At 45.8% G+C, this 23,342-nt stretch overlaps 1 protein-coding gene across 2 annotated transcripts in view; it reads right to left on the bottom strand.

Moving 5' to 3' along the window:
• oclnb (occludin b) overlaps positions 1-23,342 on the bottom strand; it is a 78,459-nt gene that overhangs the window by 32,519 nt on the left and 22,598 nt on the right. The window contains exons 2-7 of one of the 2 annotated variants that reach the window (XM_061279862.1): positions 23,136-23,212; positions 18,695-19,391; positions 17,005-17,163; positions 15,601-15,716; positions 1,959-2,060; positions 1,607-1,778 (exon numbers count right to left, since the gene is read on the bottom strand). In XM_061279862.1, coding sequence (XP_061135846.1) covers positions 1,607-1,778; positions 1,959-2,060; positions 15,601-15,716; positions 17,005-17,163; positions 18,695-19,391; positions 23,136-23,188 — 1,299 coding nt within the window. In that variant the 5' untranslated portion in view covers positions 23,189-23,212. The remainder of the gene's footprint in view (positions 1-1,606; positions 1,779-1,958; positions 2,061-15,600; positions 15,717-17,004; positions 17,164-18,694; positions 19,392-23,135; positions 23,213-23,342) is intronic. The other variant, XM_061279863.1, reaches the window with a different exon arrangement.

Below are 23,342 nucleotides of genomic sequence, written 5' to 3'. Positions count from 1 at the left end.
CATTCTGTTGCTGCTGTCATGGAATGCCACCCTGTCCGTTTTGTCTCACGTCGCCGTTCGGTTCCTGTTATTGATTTTGTCAGTAAGTTATGTTAGTTGCCGAGTATGTCTTTTGAGTTCCTGCTATAAACCCTGGTCTAAGCTGCACTTGGTCGCCCTGCTCCATTCTACACTCCATCCGTGACAGAATGCTCCGACCACTACAGCGACCAGCGCTTGGACTTTCCTCCACCACCAGCTCCCGTCTGCGACGCCCGAGCCACGTACGTCGTCCGAGCATGTTCCAGCGCGATCGGCTCCGCTGTCGCCATCGGGCTTCGCTCCAGCGACGCCGGCTCCACGGCAGCCATCGGGACCTTACTCCAGCGACGCCAGACTCGCGGCCGCCATCGGAGTTCCTCCCGTCGCCATCGGCTGCGAAAGTCATCGGACTTTGCTGCCGCGACGCCGGACATGCGGCCGCCATCGGGGTTCCTCCCGGCGTCATCAGACTCGCGGTCGCCATCGGATGCTTCTGGCGACAGCAGCTTCGCGGACGCGATTGGACTCCACTGCGGCGATGCCGGACCCCTGGCCGCCATCGGAGTGCCTCCCGGCATCATCACACTCGCGGGCGCCATCGGGCTCCACCCCAGCGTCGCAGGGCCCTTTCACGTCGCCTGACTTTAATGCCAGCTGCGCCGGAACCGCGATCGTCCCTGGCCCCACTCCCACTGCTGCGGCGCATGGTGGCTCTTACTGCTGCCACAGCTCCGCCTTACGAATGCCGCTGATCGCGGTCCGGACTTTCGAGTGCCGCTGATTGCGGTGAGGAATTTTTCTTTTTTTTGCCGCTCGAGTGCGGGTTTGTGTGAGTGGCCGCCCGAGTGCGGTTCGGTTCCCCTAGTCGCCACCCGAGAGCGGTTCTGTGCCCCACGTTGCCGCCCGAGTGCGGTTCTGCTCCCCAAGTTGCTGCCGTTTGCGGTTCTGTCCCTGAGTTGCCGCCGTTTGCGGTTCTGTTCCCCAAGTCGCTGCCGATTGCGCGTCAGGCCCCCAGTGTGTGCCGCGAGTGTGGCCCTGGGCCCCTGACCGCCGCTGCGTGCAGTTCTGTTCCCCAAGTTTCTGCCGATTGCGCGTCAGGCCCCCAGTGTGTGCCGCGATTGTGGCCCTGGGCCCCTGACCGCCGCTGCGTGCAGTTCTGTTCCCCAAGTGTCTGCCGATTGCGCGTCAGGGCCCCAGTGTGTGCCGCGATTGTGGCCCTGGGACCCTGGACGCCGCAGAGTGCGGTTCTCTGCCCCGAGTCTCCGCCCGAGTGCGGTTCTTTGCCCCGAGTCTCCGCCCGAGTGCGGTTCTGTGCCTCAAGTCTGCGCCCGAGTGCGGTTCTGTGCCCCAAGTCGCCGCCCGAGTGCGGTTCTGTGCCCCAAGTCGCCGCCCAATGCGGTTGTTTCTCCAGTCGCCGTCGTGCGCGGTCCAGGCTATTTTAGAGACCAGTAGGATCATCTGGACTGGTGCGCTGACTCCCCGCCCCCCCGCGTGCCGCCGTGGGGGATTGGGTTTTTGGGACGTTGGGAGCCTAGAAGCCAGACTTTGAGAAGGGCTGGAGTAGCCTTACCAACCTTACCCTTACCAGAAACTGAGGGCTGCCATCTGGATGTTTGTCCAGTTCTCGATCCAAACGAGCAAGTTTCTGGTTTATATTGTCCAGCTCAACTTGAATTCTTTTGTACTCATGGTAATCCTGCTCAAATTCATGTTTGTAGTTCAGACGCTCCTCCTCATCCACAATAGAAGGGAACAGTCTACAGAGGGAAGGAAGTTATATGCACATAGTTTTAGTACATGGAAAGTACGCTCCAGAAATACCAGGAATAGGCCGCCTGCAATCAGTATAATGACTGAAATAAGTCAAATCAAGTTCTGAAAGAAGCCTTCAGTCATATTAATAGAAAAAACAATCAAAATATTGTCCATGTACTAACTTGCTAAAGTTCTCCTCAAAGTCATCTCCTGAATCTGGACCAGTGTCATAATCGTTCAGTCTGGTCTTTAGGCCATCCATGGTGCTAGAGATATCGGAATTCCTGCAAAGAAAATTCACATGTACATATATTTGGCTTTTCCATCCCATTAAGAGATAGATGTTTATACTTGGGTGTCCAAACTATGGCCCCATTGTGGCAGAAGAGAGGAACACGTCTTTATTCCATGACTGTCTGCCAACAACGGAATTCATCAAAGAAACAAAGAGACATGACATCACACTGGACAAACATGACCCCACCACTAATTCTAAGCCTGCTGGGTGAGAGGCCTGGTTCTAAAGGTCTGCCCCCCCCCAAAAAAAAACACCCAGGAGGACACTCAAAACACACAAAAAGCATCAGGATCCAACACTATCCCTGCTTAAGACAAGACTCAGTACAGGCTGGAAGTTGACCTTCTGACCACGTGGTGCAGGGACAACAACCTCCTGCTGAACGTCTGCAAGACCAAGGAGGTTGTTGTTGACTTCCGGAAGGGTCACACCCAACACTTGCCGCTGACCATCGACGGTGCTGTGGTGGAGAGAGTGAGCAGCGCCAGGTTCCTGCGGGTGCACATCGTGAGGATCTCTCCTGGTCCACCAACACCGCATCACTGGCGAAGAAGGCCCAGCGCCGCCTGTACTTCCTGCGGAAACTCAGACGAGCGAGCGCTCCTCCGGCCGTCATGACTACATTTTACCGTGGCACCATTGAGAGCGTCCTCTCCAGCTGTATTGCTGTTTGGGGTGGCTGCACTGACTACAACTTGAAGGCCCTGCAGGGCATCTCCCATCTCACCGGCAAGGCGACCACGATTGTGAGTGATGTGAGTCACCCCGCTCACTCTTTGTTTGAGCTTCTGCCCTCTAGGAAGAGGTATAGGAGCCTGCACTCCCGCACCACCAGACTCAACAACAGCTTCATACTCCAGGCTGTTAGGATCCTGAACTCGCTTCCCCTTTCTGCGTAGCGTCCTGTACTTTTGCGCTACGCTTACTGTCTGCTGTATGCACACTGGCTCCGTTTTGCTCCTTATTTATTGTGTTATCTGTTTATTTGTTATTTATTCATCATTCTTATTTTATTGTTTGTGCCTTCTTGTTTTTATATTGTGTCGTTTACTTGTATGTCTATCGTGTAATATGTCTCGTCACCGTGGGACAGAGAAAACGTAATTTCGGTTTCTTTGTGTGTCTTGACATGTGAGGAGATTGACAATAAAGCTGACTTTGACTTTAAGAGTACAAGGCAGGAGGCCCTGCTGATACAGAAACTGACTTTGCTATTTCGGTCTTTGTGGCTTGAGGAAAAGGTCCCACAACAGTTCAGGAATGCCAGTGTCATCTGCATCTACAAGAGGAAGGGTAACCGCCAGTCGTGTGACAACCACAGAGGTATCTTCCTCCTGTCCGTAGCCGGGAAGCTCTTGGTTCGAGTGCTGCTCAACCATCTCCTGCAACACCTAGATTCTAGGTCCTAGAACAAAGACACCTCCCAGAAAGCCAGTGCAGCTTCCGTGCCAGTCGTGGGACAGCGGACATGATATTTTCTGCGCACTAACTCCAGGAAAAATGACGAGCAACACTGCGACCTCTACAGGACTTATATCAACTTAACATAGGCCTTCGATACAGTCAGCAGGGACGGCTTATGGAAAATCATGGAGAAGTTTAGCTGTAACTTCGGTCTCACAATCATTACCAAAAAGACTTAAGTAGTGTACCAGCCTGCCCCATGAAAGCAGTACCAGGAGCCTCATAAGCTCAAAGTCAAAGGGCAGAAGCGACAGTCAGTGGACAACTTCACCTATCTAGGCAGTACCCTCTCACGAGCGGTGAACATTGACGTTGAGGTCAACAGGGCAGCGCTGCTTTTGGGAGACTCCATGAGAATGTGTGGGAGCGAAGGGGACTCAGTCGGTCCACCAAGTTCAAGGTCTACCCTGCAGTGGTTCCAACCACCCTTCTCTACGCTAGCAAGACCTGAACGGTCTACAGCAACGCCTGACAGCTCAACCATCTCCACCTGAGTTGCCTCCGCAGACTCCTCTGTATCAGATGGCATGCCCAGCGTCTACACCCCCTTGCAGAAGGCACAGGTCAGATTTCAGCTGATGCAGATTGGCTCATTGATCAAGTGACATTTGTCCGGATTTTTGGCACGAATGCCATCGGACCATCACTATATTTACCAATTTACATATCCAGTGCATTAATACTGACCAGAATAATTTACTAAAATTATGCAGTCATCCCTCGTTATATCACGGTTGACCTTTCACGGCCTCGCTGCTTTACGTATTTTTTTCACTGTACATTGTGTTATGGCCTCAGATGAATAAGACACTGCAGAGCGGAGTCAGGCCGCAGATGTGCACTATGTACCTTGTATTGATGATTAAAATTATTATATTACTGTAATTATCTGGAAGAAAGTCTTTACTTCTCTCTGTTAAATAAATGTTTAGACCTGAAAACAAGTTTTGTACTTTGGTTTCAATGTTATACGTACCTGTATAATACAACCATAATATTACTTGGATTTCACCTATCAAGGTTTCTTTTCGGAACGTAACCCCAGCGAAAAACAAGGGATTACTGTATACCAGGGGTGCCCAAACTTTTTCGGCTCTCAAGCTACTTTTGAAATGACCAAGTCACAAAGATCTACCCACTAAAAAACTAATTACCGTTTTTTTCCGTGTATAGTGCGCCCCCATGTATAGTACGCACCCCTAAAAATGGCATGCTGATGCTGGAAAAAAGCTTGTACCCATGTATAATACGCACCCAATTTTTATGAATTTTTTTTTTATTTTTTTTTTTTTTTTAAGTCCCAATGATCGTCACACACGCAGGGAGGCAATGGGTCCCATTTTTATAGTCTTTGGTATGGTCTTAACTAGGCTGGATGTAATTTTTTTTGTTGGCGTTGATTTCTCCGACTGCCCGTAAACGCACCACCGCGCTCCGTGCGCGCACGGGACAGCAAACGAGCAGGTGATCGAGCAAGCGTCTGATACGAGAGCATTGCGGTCGCATGGAGCGTGTTTGAAGTGAACAGCAGAGAAGAAAGGAACAAGGCAAAGTGTTGTGAAATAAAATATTACCTGTAATACGGATTTAGGTAGAGAACTGAACTCACGCTCTTTATATAGCTGACGTGAACAGCAGAGACCAAAGGAACAAGGCAAAGTGTTGTGAAATAAAATATTACCTGTAATACGCATTTTGTTATTTGCTGATTGAAACTGCTAATTAAACTGTGAATTGAAACTAATAGGAAGAAAACAACTCTCGCTCTTTATATAGCTGACGTGTCTTGCGCATCCGTTCTGTGCATTTTATTTCACAACACTTTGCCTTTCTTCTCTGCTGTTCACTTCAAACACGCTCCATGCGACCGCAATGCTCTCGTATCAGACGCTTGCTCGATCACCTGCTCGTTTGCTGTCCCGTGCGCGCACGGAGCGCGGTGGTGCGTTTATGGGCAGTCGGAGAAATCGACGCCAACAAAAAAATTACATCCAGCCTAGTTAAGACCATACCAAAGACTATAAAAATGGGACCCATTGCCTCCCTACGTGTGTGACGATCATTGGGACTTAAAAAAAAATAAATAAAATAAATAAAAAAATTTAAAAAAAAAAATTAAAGTTTTTTTTGTACCCATGTATAATGCGCACCCCAGATTTTAAGACAATAAATTAGTTAAATTTTGCGCACTATACACGGAAAAAAACGGTATATATATATATATATATATATATATATATATATATTTCAAAGTCAAAAATGTCAAAGTCTGCTTTATTGTCAACATCTTCACATGCCGAGACACACAAAGAGATCGAAATTACGTTTTCCCTATCCCACGGTGACAAGACATATTACACGATAGACATACAAGTAAACGACGCAATATAAAAAACAAGAAGGCACAAGCAATAAATAATAAGAGTAACAATAAATAATAAATAAATAGATAACACAATGAAAAAAAGCCAGTGTGCATACAGACAGTAAAAGTACAGGACGCTACGCAGAACGGGGAAGCGAGTTCAGGATCCTGACAGCCTGGAGTATGAAGCTGTTTGAGAGTCTGGTGGTGCGGGAGCGCAGGCTTCTGTACCTCTTGCCAGAGGGCAGAAGCTCGAACAAAGAGTGAGCGGGGTGACTCACATCACTCACAATCGTGGTCACCTTGCGGGTGAGATGGGAGGTGTAAATGTCCTTCAAGGAGGGGAGCGAAGCACCAATAATCTTACCAGCCGTGTTCACTATGCGCTGCAGGGCCTTCAAGTTGTAGTCAGTGCAGCCGCCACCCCAAACAGCAATACAGCTGGAGAGGACGCTCTCAATGGTGCCGCGGTAAAATGTAGTCATGACGGCCGGAGGGGCGCTCGCTCGTCTGAGTTTCCGCAGGAAGTACAGGCGGTGCTGGGCTTTCTTCGTCAGTGATGCGGTGTTGGTGGACCAGGAGAGATCCTCACTGATGTGTACCCCCAGGAACTTGGCGCTGCTCACTCTCTCCACCACAGCACCGTCGATGGTCAGCGGCAGGTGTTGGGTGTGACCCTTCCGGAAGTCCACAACAATCTCCTTGGTCTTGTCGACGTTCAGCAGGAGGTTGGTGTCCCTGCACCACGTGGTCAGAAGGTCAACCTCCAGCCTGTATTGAGTCTCGTCTCCCTTGGTGATGAGACCCACCAGAGTCGTGTCGTCAGCAAACTTCACTATACGGTTGTCGCTGTAGGTTGCAGTGCAGTCATGCGTCAGGAGGGTGAAGAGCAGCGGACTGAGCACACAGCCTTGGGGGGCCCCCGTGCTCAGCGTGATGCTGGCGGAGATTTTGTCGCCAACACGTACTACCTGTGGCCTCTGACAGAGGAAGTCCAGTAGCCAGTTGCAGAGGTAGGTACTGAGGCCCAGCGTGTCAAGTTTGCTGATGAGGCGTTGTGGCACAATGGTGTTGAAGGCAGAACTGAAGTCCACAAACAGCAATCTCACATACGAGTCCCTTCTCTCCAGGTGGGTGAGGGCCGAGTGGAGGGCAGAGCAGATGACATCCTCAGAGGACCGTTTGGCTCGGTACGCAAACTGGAAGGGGTCAATGTTGGGGGGGAGAACGGATCGGATGTGCTCCATGACAAGCCGCTCAAAGCACTTCATGATGATGGGCGTAGGTGCCACGGGGCGGTAGTCATTGAAGCAGGACGGAGCGGGTTTCTTCGGCACAGGTACGATGGTGGCAGCTTTGAAACATGACGGGACGATGGCCTGCTGCAGGGAAGTGTTAAAGATGTCTGTGAAGACATCTGTCAGCTCACCAGCGCAGTCCTTCAGCGCTCGACCCAGGATGTTGTCAGGGCCCGCCGCCTTACGGATGTTGATAGCGGCAAGCGCCCTCCTCACGCTGTCGGCGGAGAGGCACAGGGGCAGCTCGTGTGAAGGGGGAGTGGCCTTCAGCGGGCAAGTGCTGTTCTGAGCGTCGAAGCGAGCAAAGAAGCGGTTGAGGTCATTGAGCAGACGGATGTCGCCTTCACAGCTCTGCGGCGTGGGCTTGTAATCCGTGATGGTCTGAATGCCCTGCCAAAGGCTCCGTGCGTCCCTGCTGTCCTTGAAGTGGGCGGTAATTTTGCACGAGAACGCCCTCTTTGCATCTTTGATGCCCCGGGACAGGTCAGCCCTCGCAGTCCTCAAGTCAGCCTCATCCCTCGCTCTAAAGGCTTTGTCCCTGGCCCTCAGCAGCCTGAAGACAGCCCCCGTCAGCCATGGCTTCCGGTTAGCCCGAGTGACGATGGATTTTGAGTGAGTCACATCATCAATGCACTTCCTGATGTAGAAGGAAACAGAGTCAGTATTCTCCTCAATGTCTGTCCGATCGTCGCAAGTGGCAGCCCTCCTAAACATGTCCCAGTCAGTAGAGCCAAAGCAGTCACGCAGTGCATCAGAGGCACCCTCAAGCCACACCCGTACCTGCTCGCGAACTGGCCTGGACGCTCTCACCATTTGTCTGTATGCGGGCAAAAGCATAACAGTGATATGGTCAGAAAGTCCAAGATGGGGGATGGGGGCGGCTTTGAAAGCTCCTATATGCGAAGAGTAGACCAGGTGCAGGAAGCTGTTGCCACGCGTGGGAAAATTAACATGCTGGTGAAGCCTCGGAAAAACAGACTTCAGGTTAGCATGATTAAAATCCCCAGCGAAGATGGTGAAACCGTCAGGGTGCGCTGTCTCTTGTTCACTGACAGCCTGGTACAGTTCACTAAGAGCCGCGATCCTGTCGCCTTCGATGTTGGAAGGCGGGATGTAAACCGCGACGAGCAGAATCGCGGTAAATTCCCTTGGCAGGTAAAAAGGACGGCACTTAATGATCACGCACTCCGCCAGTGGCGAGCAGTGCTTGCATACCACTACAGAGTCCCGGCACCATTCGTCACGGATGTAGACGCATATTCCACCTCCACGAGATTTCCCCCCTTGTACAATGGCCCGGTCCGCCCGATAGCACGCTAGCCGCTCCAGATGTACAGCAGAGTCCGGAATGTTGACAGTCAACCAAGTCTCCGTGAACACGAGCACACAGCAGTCCCGCACTGTCCGGTTTGTAGATCGCAGCAAGCGAATGTACCGTTTTTTTCCGTGTATAGTGCGCCCCCATGTATAGTACGCACCCCTAAAAATGGCATGCTGATGCTGGAAAAAAGCTTGTACCCATGTATAATACGCACCCAATTTTTATGAATTTTTTTTAAAAGAAAATTTAATTATTATTATTATTATTTTTTTTTTTTAAGTCCCAATGATCGTCACACACGCAGGGAGGCAATGGGTCCCATTTTTATAGTCTTTGGTATGGTCTTAACTAGGCTGGATGTAATTTTTTTTGTTGCCGTTGATTTCTCCGACTGCCCATAAACGCACCACCGCGCTCCGTGCGCATGGAGCGTGTTTGAAGTGAACAGCAGAGAAGAAAGGAACAAGGCAAAGTGTTGTGAAATAAAATATTACCTGTAATACGGATTTAGGTAGAGAACTGAACTCTCGCTCTTTATATAGCTGACGTGTCTTGCTCATCCGTTCTGCGCATCTGTAATGGCGGCCTCCGTATGATATCCGGTTTGCGTGTGTGCGAGAGCGAGAGAGAGCGAGAGAGAAAGCGTGCGAGAGAACGCTCAACCGTAGCGCGCCGCCGACCGCCCAACTGCACCGGGCTGGTCGATTAGTGTGACAGAGCCGTCGCTGAAATTTAGAAGATATTTTTAAAGTCCTGATGTACTTTCTAAAATTTAAGTGGACCTCAGTGCGCACTGCGCAGGGAGCTTAATTTGGTGCGGTCGCGCAACCGCAGCGCGCCGGGCGCTCACTGTCGCATTGCTTAAAGAGCGCCTTTGTGTTTTAGGATGAACAGCAGAGACCAAAGGAACAAGGCAAAGTGTTGTGAAATAAAATATTACCTGTAATACGCATTTTGTTATTTGCTGATTGAAACTGCTAATTAAACCGTGAATTGAAACTAATAGGAAGAAAACAACTCTCGCTCTTTATATAGCTGACGTGTCTTGCGCATCCGTTCTGTGCATTTTATTTCACAACACTTTGCCTTTCTTCTCTGCTGTTCACTTCAAACACGCTCCATGCGACCGCAATGCTCTCGTATCAGACGCTTGCTCGATCACCTGCTCGTTTGCTGTCCCGTGCGCGCACGAAGCGCGGTGGTGCGTTTACGGGCAGTCGGAGAAATCAACGCCAACAAAAAAAATTACATCCAGCCTAGTTAAGACCATACCAAAGACTATAAAAATGGGACCCATTGCCTCCCTGCGTGTGTGACGATCATTGGGACTTAAAAAAAAAAAAAAAAAATTAAAAAAAAAAAATTTTTTTTTTTTTTTTTTTTGTACCCATGTATAATGCGCACCCCAGATTTTAGGACAATAAATTAGTAAAATTTTGCGCACTATACACGGAAAAAAACGGTAATCCATTTTGTTGTCCAGCGATCGAACATTCGCCAGAAGAATGGAAGGCACGGCCGGGCGAGCAGGGTTGGCCGCCAGCCTAGCCCGGACGCCCCCGCGTTTGCCCCTCTTCAGCCTCCTCGCACACCGCTTTCGACGCTTCCCAACCGAGGGAGGAATAGCAGACGAGCCCGCCGACGCTTCAGGACGTAGCAGGCCGAACTCCTTTAATGTTCCCGCATCAAAGTCCAGAACTCGACAAAACTCGCTTTGGCCGATGTCAAGCAGAACCTGCCTGCCGTACTTGTAGCACGACTCAGTACGACGAGACGAACAAAAAAAACTGCCGGACAAACACTCATTAGACGGACAAAACACCGTTTGGGCGGGACAGAGAGAGGTCGCTGCGTATGCACGCGCCGCCATCTTGAAATATATATATATATATATATATATATATATATATATGTATATATATATATATGTATATATATATATATATATATGTATATATATATATATATATATATATATATGTATATATATATATATAATATATGTCATTGTGTAAAAAAAGTCCTACTCCCATTCCCTCTGAAAGTGATACTTCTTACTATTGCCAGCTGCCCCACTCATTTTTATACCCTTTCTTAAGTTTAAGAGAAAAAAACTGGGTTCTGACAATTGGAGGGAACTCGCGAGCTAGCGTGTTTGTGTTGTGTTGTTAGCGCCGTTGTTTGTACACGCGTCAAATCCGGAAAAAAAAAACATTTTAATATAACGCGATCGACCAATAGTGGCTTGGCGATCGACCGGTCGATCGCGATTGACGTATTGGGCACCCCTGCTGTATACACTTCTGTTACGTCCAATTCAGTTGTTAACCATACGTCGGTTAACATTAACATTAATAATGTTAACCATTTAAACGAACGTTAACAGGTGTGATGCTCAGCCGAATAACTCAAATAATGACCTTGAAATTTACCCGTTCTATTTTCACCTTTATCTCTGTACTGTAAATCTTATGTCGAAGAAGAAATCCGAGGCTGCTTTTCTTAAAATGAGCTACACAATTTTTTTTTAAGAAATCAATCATCCATCCATCCATTTTCTGTATCGCTTTGTCCCTACGGTGGTCGCGGGCGTGCTGGAGCCTATCCCAGACATCATTGGGCAGTAGGCGGGAGACACCCTGAACCAGTTCCCAGCCAATTGCAGGGCACACGGAGACAAACAACCATTCGCACTCGCACGCAAACCGAGGGGCAATTTGGAGTGCTCAATCAGCCTATCAAGCATGTTTTTGAGATGTGGGAGGAAACCGGAGTGCCCGGAGAAAACCCACGCGGGCATGGGGAGAACATGCAAACTCCACACAGGGAGGCCCGCACCCTCCTAACTGTGAGGCGGACGTGCTAATCAGTGGGCCACCGAGCCACTGATGACTGCAGTGTTGAATTTAATTATATTCAACAGTATAAAATATTTGACCACTTAATTTACATATTTTTCCAGGTTTAATACTTAATAATAATAACTAATGATACTTAAGAATTTAATAAAATTTTAAAAAGTTAAGGCTATACCTAATTTCTGTTAAGTGCCCCACCTGTATATGTTTATGCATGTGGCCCTCGTTGAAAAAAGTTTGGACACCCCTGTTCTAATATGTATGCTTGCCTGAACTAATTCTGTAACCTGAGTTGTTAATCATGAATGTTGATACTGGTTTGTAATACAAACATGCATGTGAAGTTATGAATAGTTATTGGCTACAGCATCATTGTAGTTTTTCTCAGAGTAAAACGATGTCTATTTTATCATACAGTCAAACTAAAATATGAGAAAGTATGCACACTTCTTGACAGAAGTTTAGGGAGCTACACCACTATCTAGTACATTGTATTCAAAAATCAAAGGCTAGGATTTCATGGCATATATTTGTGAGCCCATAATAAATCCTTTCAAAACTTTCCTCCTGAGGTTTTCTCAGGCTAAATAAGTGAGTCTTTTCAGCATGTCGCGAGTCCTCCCCAGAGCCTGCTCCCAATGGAAAGTGGCCTCAGTGTCCATGAGTCATCCTAATTACACCCGAGTCACCTCATCTGGGTCCTTACTTAGATGACTTTTCACTAAAGAGCCCAGATACCCTGCAGGTTAAAACAAATTTTGGTCGTTTGTATCCGGGATCTTTTTTTTTGTTTCACGACCCACAGCTCATGACCATAGGTGAGTGTAGAAACGTAATATCAAGCAGTAAATCAATTGTTTCACCTAACCCTAACCGTCTTCACAGACTGATACAGAGTCCGCATCAGTGCAGACACTGTTGATAGCTTGCTCAATTCTTCTGCATTTGTCACTCATACACAAAACATCGGAACTCCTCCAGTTGGGGCAGGATCTTCTCAACGTGTAAAGGCCACTCAACCTTTTTCCAACTTTGCACCATGATCTCAGATTTGGAGTTGCTGACCCTCATCTCAACAGTTTAACACTCAACTGCTAAACATTGAAGAGCTGTAAAACACAGTGTGATGAAGCTAACAGAGCCACATTGTCTGCAAAAAGGAGACATAATACTGAGGGCACAAAAGTGGACACTCTCAACACCTCGGCTGTGCCTAGAAATTCTGTCGATATAAGTATGTTCTGAAAAGAATCAGCGTCAAACCGCAATCTTGGCACAGACTCACTGGAATCAAATACAACTTGCTGCAATACGGACCAACCTCAAACACTGGTCAAACTGGGTCCAAACAGCTCATAATCAGGGCTTCGTGGTTGCCTTGCGGGTGAGTAAATGTCCTTTAGGGAGGGGAGTGAAGCACCAATAATCTTACCAGCTGTGTTCACTATGTGCTGCAGGGCCTTCATGTTGTATTCAGTGCAGCTACCACCCCAAATATACAGCTTTCAATTTTTTGTCGTTGTTTTTTTGCCTAATATCCTCGGTGTAGGTGTGTATTTAGGAAAATTCTGGTTCCCTTGAAATTCTGACTGTTGTTTGTGTCTATGCACCAAACAGCAGCTCAGAGTACCCACCCTTCTTGGAGTCCCTGGAGGAAGTGCTGGAGAGGGCTCCTTCTGGGGACTCCATCGTTCTACTGGGCGACTTCAATGCTCACGTGGGCAATGACAGTGAGACCTGGAAGGGCGTGATTGAGAGGAACCGCCCCCCCCGATCTGAACCCGAGCGGTGTTCTATTATTGGACTTCTGTGCTCGACATGCATTGTCTATAATGAACACCATGTTCAAACATAAGGGTGTCTATGTGTGCACTTGGCACCAGGACACCCTAGGCCGCAGTTTGATGATCGACTTTGTAGTCGTGTCATCGGATTTGCGGCCGCATGTTTTGGACACTCGGGTGAAGAGAGGGGCGGAGCTGTCAACTGATCACCACCTGGTGGTGGGTTGGCTCCGATGATGGGGGAAGAAGCCGGTCCGACCTGGCAGACCCAAACGCTCTGTGAGGGTCTGCTGGGAATGTCTGGCAGAATCCCCTATCAGGAAGAGCTTCAACTCCCACTTCCAGCAGAGCTTTTCCCACGTCCCGGGGGAGGCGGGGGACATTGAGTCAGAGTGGACCATGTTCCACGCCTCCATTGTTGAGGCAGCCGACCGGAGCTGTGGCCGTAAGGTCATTGGTGCCTGTTGTTGCGGCAATCCCCCGAACCCGCTGGTGGACACCGGTGGTAAGGGATGTCGTCAAGCTGAAGAAGGAGTCCTATCGGGGCGTTTAGCCTGCGGGACTCCGGAGGCAGCTGACAGGTACCGGACTGCCAAGCGGAACGTGGCTTCGGCGGTTGCTGAGGCAAAAACCCGGGCGTGGGAGGAGTTTGGTGAGGCCATGGAGAATGACTTCCGGACAGCTTCGAGGAAATTCTGGTCCAGCATCCGGCATCTCAGGAGGGTGGAGCAGTGCACTATCAACACTGTTTACAGTGGGGATGGCGTGCTGCTGACCTCGACTCGGGACGTCATGAGTCGATGGGGAGCCAACTGATAAGGGCGGTTTGGTCCCTGTATCACCGATGCCAGAGTCTGGTCCGCATTTCCGGCAGTAAGTCGGATTCGTTCCCAATGAGGATGGACTCCGCCAAGGCTGCCCTTTGTCACCGATTCTGTTCATAATTTAAAGAACAGAATTTCCAGGCGCAGCCGAGGCAATGAGGGGGTCCGGTTTGGGGACCTCAGCATTGCATCTCTGCATTTTGCAGATGACGTGATGCTGTTGGCTTCTTCAGGCCGTGATCTCCAGCTCTCACTGGAGCGGTTCGCAGCCAAGTGTGAAGTGGTCGGGATGAGGGTCAGCACCTCCAAATCCGAGTCCATGGTCCTCGGTCGGAAAAGGGTGGATTGCCCTCTCCGGATCGGGGATGAGATCCTGCCCCAAGTGGAGGAGTTCAAGTATCTTGGGGTCTTGTTCATGAGTGAGGGCAGGATGGAGCGCGAGATCGACAGGCGGATCGGTGCAGCGTCTGCAGTAATGCGGACTCTGTATCGGTCCGTCGTGGGAAAGAGAGAGCTTAGCCAAAAGTCAAAGCTCTCGATTTACTGGTCGATCTATGCTCCGACCCTCAACTATGGTCACGAGCTATAGGTCATGACCGAAAGATCGAGATCCAGGATACAAGCGGCCGAATTAGTTTCCTTCGCAGGGTGTCCGGGCTCTCCCTTAGAGATAAGGTGAGAAGCTCGGTCATCCGGGAGAGACTCTGAGTAGAGCCGCTGCTCCACCACGTTGAGAGGAGCCAGATGAGGTGGTTCGGGCATCTCATCAGGATGCCTCCTGGACGCCTCCCTGGGGAGGTGTTCCGGCCATGTCCTACCGGTAGGAGACCCCGGGGACGACCCAGGACGCGCTGGAGAGACTATGTCTCTCAGCTGGCCTGGTAACGCCTTGGGATCCCCCGGGATGAGGTAGATGAAGTGGCTGGGGAGAGGGAAGTCTGGGAGTCCCTCCTAAAGCTGCTGCTCCCGCGACCATACCCCGGATAAGCGGAAGAAGATGGATGGATGGATGGATGTTTCTTTACCTAAAAGCAGAAACTACATGTGTGCATGAACAAAACCTTTCAAATGTGCAACAATATGCTCCCCTGAAGCCAAAATGGAGCTTTTTGGCCAGATTTCCAAAGGGTAATATTTGCTAGTGAGTCAGTTAACATTGAGTAAAGCCTTGTTTTTTTTTTACTTTGTATATAATGGGTATAGTTAACTATAAGTAAAAATTACTTCAATGTTTACATGTTAAATCTCTATCCCACTGAGAGGGAAAAAATTGTGACGTCAGTTTGTCTGGGTTTGTTCCAGGTCGCAAATTTTCCTGTTCGCAGCTCAGCAGGATAAGGGGCTTTTGGATACATCTTACTGACTGGAAATAATACATTACTATATTAATAAGTGGGAAGAGCTACAAGAAATACCCATAGTGACCTGTAACATATTTTTGTATATTTGTAACATACCGTTAAGTGTACTTTCATGTTAGATTGGGACTTGATTGCTACTTATTATTGTTGTTTTCAGTTCATCAACACAATTATTATGGAACACCGACCACATTCTGATTTGGAAACTCTTTTTTTTTTTTTCAATGTGCTCATTATAATGCAAGGCTTACCCTGGCATGTAAAGAGGCTTGTTTTGTTCCATTTGGTCCATGTTGCTCTGAGGTGCCCCGACTTGATCGTTATAATCATTCAGCATTGCTTCTGGCTCGCCTGACACATTTTTTACCTGTACCAAGAGACAATGTCACACAATTGTTTATACTACAGCATTTTTTTTACTCCTCAGATGGTAGAAAACTTGTTCAGCAAGTCAAACATGTCCCATTACTCCACACATGTCTGAATACCAATGCACAAACATGTTGCCAAAGACAGCCATTACAGACACGTAAATGTCATCTTTGGGCTTTTTGATTGGGATGAGAAATCAACCAGGCAGGATAAGTACATGAATGGAAGCATTTTTGTGTTTATACTTGAATATAAATCAAAGTTTTTTTCTAATTACAGAAATCATATTGTTCCAAGCATGTCCACACATTAAAAAAAAATCTCAATCGACCACGCCCAGAAACTGCTGATGAAACCACTTTTATATCAATCTGTAGAAACAGAATTGCATTTTATATTCCAAAGCACATTGCATAAACCTAAAAGTATAACTGAAATATAAAAAAAACTGGCTAAATGTGGTGGAATGCAGGGATTAAGAAAACATTTAGGGCAGGATAGCTAAATTAAAACAACAACAACAACGTCAGATGTTTTTTACTCAGAAAGGCATATATCTACCGTTCATTAGTTTAGGGTCACTAAGAAATGTCCTTATTTTTAAAATAAAATCACCTATTTTCAATGAGGATAACACTAAACTAACCAGGAATACACTGTATCCATTGTTAATGTCGTAAATGACTATTCTAGCTGCAAACGTCTGTTTTTTGATGCAATAGCTAGGTGTATAAAGGCTCATTTAAAACAACCATCCTTCCAGTTCTAATGGTCCATTGTGTTTGCGAATTGTGTTAGAAGGCCAATGGATGATTTGAAAACCCTTGCGCAATTATGTTATTTTTCATGGAATACACTAAATTGTGTGATTGCGTGTGTGTGTGTATGTGTGTGCGTGTGAGTGTCTGTGTAAGTGAGGGGGGGCAGCGTGAACAGCGTGGATCAGTGATAATCTCCCAACTCAGGGGTCTCCAGATGGTATGTCGTGAGTAGGTGAATGAGGAAGAAGTGTGAATCGCTTTGAGGTACCAAAGGTGGAAAAACGCCATAAACGTACACCTCTTTATCCACTTAATATAGACATATTTTTGTGAGAATAGGCTTCCCTATATTAAGCAATGTTTTTTTATTTTACACCCCATGCCCTAAAAACCTCTGTGTGTATTTTAACAAGGGGTTGTATTTTTTTCCTGTTTTGTTTTTCTTTTTTTGAACATGTAATCATCATCTTTCCACCATCATCTATGGCATTCTGATTCTACCATACAAATTTACGCACTCACCCACTCTCCAATGCTGTGACTATCGTTGACAACCTTAACCTCCTCCCATAGAATACGGTCTCTGCCCCAGCGCCTGATGCTGGAGCGTGTCTTAACAGCAAACACCAGAAGAATGATGAGGGCTATAAACACCAGGAAGCCCAAGACTATTGCTATAGCCTGCAAAAAACAAATAACCAATTGTGTCAGTGTCAAGCCAATTTTAACCCACAAGTCAGGGACTGTTGAGACACCTGAACCTCGATTTTGCACGCTTCAATTCCATGCTGTCTAATGCGGTTTGGTCATGTACCCCAATTTCTTTCATTTTAAATACATTTTCAAGTAATATTTTAAATTGATGATATATGGACCGTAAAGCTAAATGACTAGCGCGTAAACCTTAGCATTAGTGATTTGATGAATTTCCGTGACCAATACAAAGGCGTTTTATAATAATAACTCGTGCTGTTTGAGCTTTATAACTGCTTTATTACAGTGTTACGGATAGCTAGGATTGTTTTTGATTCGGAAAAGGGGAAGTTTGCGGAAACACCTCATCCATACAGTCACGCTCAAGTAAGAGCGTGGCCGGACACAGTAGTAGAATAACTGGCTGCTTTATTCTCTCTTCCTTCCAATTCACAGAGCATCCAAAGGATTTAGTTACCGTTTTTTTCCATGTATAATGCGCCCCCATGTATACTACGCACCCTAAAAATGGCATGTTGATGCTGGAAAAAAGCCTGTACCCATGTATAATACGCACCCAAATGTTGACTCCTACTTAAGTTGATTAACGTAAAATTATTTCAGAAAAAAGATCTTTGGGAACAACCGGATGTTATTCTGCCGGTCAGCATCACTGCGCATGCGCTAGCAAACTCGATAGCGAAGAAATGTTTCGGATTTGTGTAGGGTACATTGTGACAGCAAACAAGCAGATGATCGCGCAAGCGTCTGATACGAGAGCATTGTGTTCGTATGGAGTGTGTTTGACGTGAACAGCAGAGAAGAAAGCGCATCTGTAATGGCGGCCTCCGTATCATATCCGGATTTAAAAAAAAAAAAAAAAAGAAATTCTTTTTTTTTTTTGTACCCATGTATAATGCGCACCCCAGATTTTAGGACAATAAATTAGTTACATTTTGCGCATTATACATGGAAAAAACCGGTAATCTGCCTGAGATTGTTATCTGCGTATTGCTTCTCTTTTAATAAAATGTCAACAGACTTCGATGAGTGGGGAGCATTCACGGTGACAGATGGCTGCACAACAACATGGCTGATGTAAGTTAATGTGACACAGGACCCCATCAGCTGCCTAAAAACATGCATTTCTAATAAGAAAAGACTTTCTATACAACTCGCTTTCGGGGTTAAGGCAATTCCCAAATTCTGGACCCCAAAGTCGGCGTAATTTCGATCTCTTTGTGTGTCTCGGCATGTGAAGATGTTGACAATAAAGCAGACTTTGACTTTGACTTTGAAAATCGAGATTTTGGTGTATCTTGCACAACATTAAATTTCTGTATATTCGATTAACTGAGGAGAGGCAGAGCCATAAGCATTCCAAAAGCATCAACTTCATACTAACAATTCATTTTAATACTCGTTCGAATTACAAACAATGTAAGCATACACACTTTACACACACTGAAAAAGTGCTCACGAAAGCTTGAGCTCAAGCAGAACAATGACGGTATCTCACCTCTTGGGGTTCCACCACACAGTAATGGTACAGATACTGGTTGAGAAAAATACCCTGGGCCTGGTTCTGGTTTTGATATTGAGCACACAGCTGTCGAACTTGATTGTAGTAAATAGACCCTGAGGACTGGGCGGTTGGGTTTACGGCACACAGGTACACAATAGTGGCGATGATCATCAAAAATCCCAAGATGGCACAGATGATGATTGTTGCTAGGTAGAACTTTGATGAATGAGCAGCACGTTGTCTTGACACAACCAACACAAAAATGATGAGCACAGCTATAAAGGTGATGGCAGAAATGGCAATAATGAAGCCTTTTCCAGCAACAGGATCTATTTGTGTTGATCCTCCATAGCCACCGTAGCCACTATAGGAACCGCCAACGCCTCCTCCAAAGGCGCCACCATAACTGCCACTGTATGCACCACCGTATGCGCCACCATATGAGGAGCCATAGCCTGGCAACAAGCTGCTGCTACCACCCAGACCAATGGCATTCATATCATAGTCCCAGGCAAGGGTGGAGGCTACACAAGCAAACACAGCCACGCACATGATGATGATCAAGATGCAAAGTATCTTCATCACGCCCGGTGGTGAACTCCAGCGATAGAAATGTAGCATGGTGTCCGCTGGATGGTAGGAAAATGCAGGATTTGACATGAGCTCACTATGCCTGTGTCTGTTGCTGTGGCTGCAACAAAAGAAAACAGAAATTGAGATTACATTTTGCAATATTAAAGGAGCAATATGAAACTACATCACCTTTTTTAGATATTAGCAATGTTAAAATGCTAATTCTTCACTAAAGTGGTGCTTTCCTCTATTCACTCATCTTCGAGCATTCATTGCTAAGGACCAGCTCCTCCGGTCTAAGAAAACGAACGGGACCTCACTGTGTGACGTCATAATGTGAAGAGCCACCCTGTGCCACCCCTGCAGACTAGGGGTGTAACGATTCATCGATACACATCGCTTAATCGATATAATGCTCTACGATTTGTTGGCATCGATGCTAAACGTAAACATCTATATCGCCCGTTTTTGACCTTGGACATTAGACGCGACTTTATTTTGAAATTCAGTTCATTGTTGCTTGCTTCCTCTTTCCGGGAGCAGTGCGCGGCGTCTTGTGTTGTGAGCAGAGCAGGCACGTGAAAGGGGAGCCGACAACTACGCGGCTCCTGGGCTGGTGCTACGGTGACTAGCCATTGGCTAGTGTCCAAGAAGACGAGGAAATTCGCTCCCCTTTGGGCTTCAAGTCATTCGTTTGGAAGCACTTGTCCGTTCAGAACGTAGTGTTTTGACACCTGACCATGTCGATCAGTTGATTTCCTTGAAGAAGAACCTAACAACGAATCACAAATTTCAATGCACTAAACAAACGTGACGAACTACTTGTGCTTTTGCACTACATGTTGTATTATTGGCCATATTGAACAGTTCAAAGAGTAGACACCGTGTAATGTTAAAATTCTATATAAAGAGTTATAAATTAAGCTATTTTTGTTTTATAGAAGATTTAGATAACATACCGTTTTTTTTCCATGTATAATACGCCCCCATGTATAATACGCACCCTAAAAATGGCATGTTGATGCTGGAAAAAAAGCCTGTACCCATGTATAATACGCACGCAAATTTTGACTCTTACTTAAGTCCGTAAACGTAAAATTATTTCAGAAAAAATATCATCTTTGGGAACAACCGGATGTTATTCTGTCGGTCAGTATCACTGCGCATGCAGTAGCAAACTCGATAGCGAAGAAATATGTGAGACTCTCAACTAACAGGGATCACCAATGTTTGAGTGATGTTCCAGTTATTTACCACAATTATTTATTATTATAATAATAATATATATAATAATTATTTATTTATTATTCACAATTGTCATGGTGATCTTTCTGGTGATTTCTTAACTAGGCTGGATGTATTTCTTTTGTTGGCGTTGATTTCTCCGACTGCCCGTAAAGGCACCACCGCGATCAGTTAGGTTAAAATGAAAAGAGAGGAAAGTGACGTGCGGACATGTGAAAAAGGCGGCTCTGTATGGGAGAGAAGTTGAAGAGGAATAAAAACACCCTTGGAAACCAAAACTTGCCCCTCGTCGTGACTCGGAGCCGCAACAAATGTTTCGGATTTGTGTAGGGTACATTGTGACAGCAAACGAGCAGGTGATCGAGCAAGCGTCTGATACGAGAGCATTGTGTTCGTATGGAGCGTGTTTGAAGTGAACAGCAGAGACGAAAGGAACAAGGCAAAGTGTTGTGAAATAAAATATTACCTGTAATACGCATTTTGTTATTTGCTGATTGAAACTGCTAATTAAACTATGAATTGAAACTAATAGGTAGAGGACTGAACTCTCACTCTTTACATAGCTGACGTGTCTTGCGCATCCGTTCTGCGCATACTGTCATGGCGGCCTCCGTATGATATCCGGTCTGCGATGGAGATTAAAAAACAAACAATATTTGACAATAACACACCATCAATGATTGCACCATCGCATCAAACGATGTGTCGTCAATTATGAATTTTACTGACTAAGTGTGTTGGGCAGGATGGCTGAATGCAATGCGCGATTGAGAACAAACAAGAAGAAAGGTGATTTCAAGTTTTATTTCGAGGGAGATTTTCTTCAAAAATTGTTGTACCCATGCATAATGCGCACCTCAGATTTTAGGACAATAAATTGGTTAAATTTTGCACATTATACATGCGCATCATGTTTTTTTGATGTATAGTTCTCTGGTATTGCAAGAGAATGTTTTTCTTTTGCATTTGGATTTGAACATATGGTCAAGGTGTAATGTTTACTACATTCATTATAAAGAACTTATTTTTGTTTTGTAATTAAATAGTTCAGTAATGCACTTTAAAGTTAATGGTACTACAAAAAAGAAAGAATATTCTTTTTTTTTTACTTATATGAGAAAAAATATAGGAATTTGATAAAGTTCAGTGTTAAAATAAGCACTTTGTATACTACAATACTCTTGTAATTTCCTAAATAAAGAGTTTGCAGTACCTTGTTGATTTTGCGTATGAATTGTTATAAATCAGGATATTGTTCTATATCGATCGTAGAGCACTATATCGTGATGTATCGTGAATGAATCACAGCAGGCTTTAAGATGTCGGCAAATATCGTATCGTGTTTCTTTGTATCGATATGATATTTTATGTGACAAAACCCGCGATTTACACCCCTACTGCTAAACACACGGCGCCAGTTTCTCCAAGCAGCTGTCCCTGCAGCTTGAGTTGACATGCAGCTGTTCTAATTTTTATGCATCAAATAAATTATAAAATATTTTCAGAGCCTTCTTTAATGTGCTCAAGTACAAGTCATTGCACTAGATGCTTTAAAGGAGATTTTTTTTAATTTTAGTAATTTTTCTAGTTTTGAGATGCCCTACTTTGTGAACGGTTATTGGACCTTGAATCTAAAATCCATCGGTCCATCCATCGGTCCATCCATCGGTCCATCCATCGGTCCATCCATCGGTCCATCCATCCGTCCATCCATCCGTCCATCCATCCATCCATCCATCCATCCATCCATCCATCCATCCATCCATCCATCCATCCATCCATCCATCACCTAATTTACTTTAATCTCCATGATCCCAAGTCAAACACTGGCCAAGGACAGATCTCAGTGTGTCTTTTACAATTGAGCCATTTGCTGAACTGGCTATTGTTTTGGTCCAATATTAAATCTATTGTGTTGTACAATTTATTAGTGCAATGCGTGTGTCCTTGCTCACTCCAGTGATTTCACAAAAGTGTTCAATTTCCCTTTAATAGCAACTGTTATGTAATCCTCCTCCCTATATGAGTAGGACACATGATTTCTTAGTAGGAAGCAGGTCTACTGCCATTTTCCACACAGGCTGGTCTGTAACTGTCTGATGACTAGCGCTAACAACAAAACAGCAGTTCTGACGGCGTACCATCTCATCCCAGTAGTTCTAGGAGTTTTTATTCTCACACATTAAGAAATACAATAGATTACAATACAATAGAGTCTGCAAATTATAAATTGATTATTAATATGCCAATATCCCAATCCAACGAGTAAATTCCGACTTATTTGTGCAAAGCACTAATACAAAGGTATATATTTTCCAGTCATAATTAATATTCTCTGCCTCATTAATTCATAATGAATAATGAAACTGAGGTTCAAATGCAAAATAGTAATGTGTATAGGGAGCTGTTCTCATTTTCGCTTGACTAAATACCTCTTTATACTTGTGCGGGCAACTAAGGCTGCATTGCATCATGTGACCAACGATGGCTGGGGATGAAAACCCTAACCTCTGGGGTCCCACCGCTCTAGCACTGAGCCACGCCACCCAATCACATTCCATAAAATACGTATTAGTATATCATATATCATGTTATATAAAAATAATAATACACTCACTGTTTGTTGCCACTTGGCTGGTATGGAGGGATGCTGACTTTATCGCGTGGCATTGTGAAGTCCACTTAGAATGCACTCTATAACAAAATCACACAGGTTCACTTCAAGGGGAACGAACTCAAGGCAAAGATTTTCTTTGAAATAATATACAAGTCTTAACATGTATTCTGGTTACTATCACATTTATGGACTAATAATTAAGCAGCT

This window comes from Syngnathus typhle, linkage group LG5 (assembly GCF_033458585.1).
Source record: "Syngnathus typhle isolate RoL2023-S1 ecotype Sweden linkage group LG5, RoL_Styp_1.0, whole genome shotgun sequence".
In the NCBI taxonomy this organism is placed as follows: domain Eukaryota; kingdom Metazoa; phylum Chordata; class Actinopteri; order Syngnathiformes; family Syngnathidae; genus Syngnathus; species Syngnathus typhle.
The sequence above is the reverse complement of the archived record's forward strand: the minus strand, read 5'-3'. Positions and strand labels throughout refer to the sequence as shown.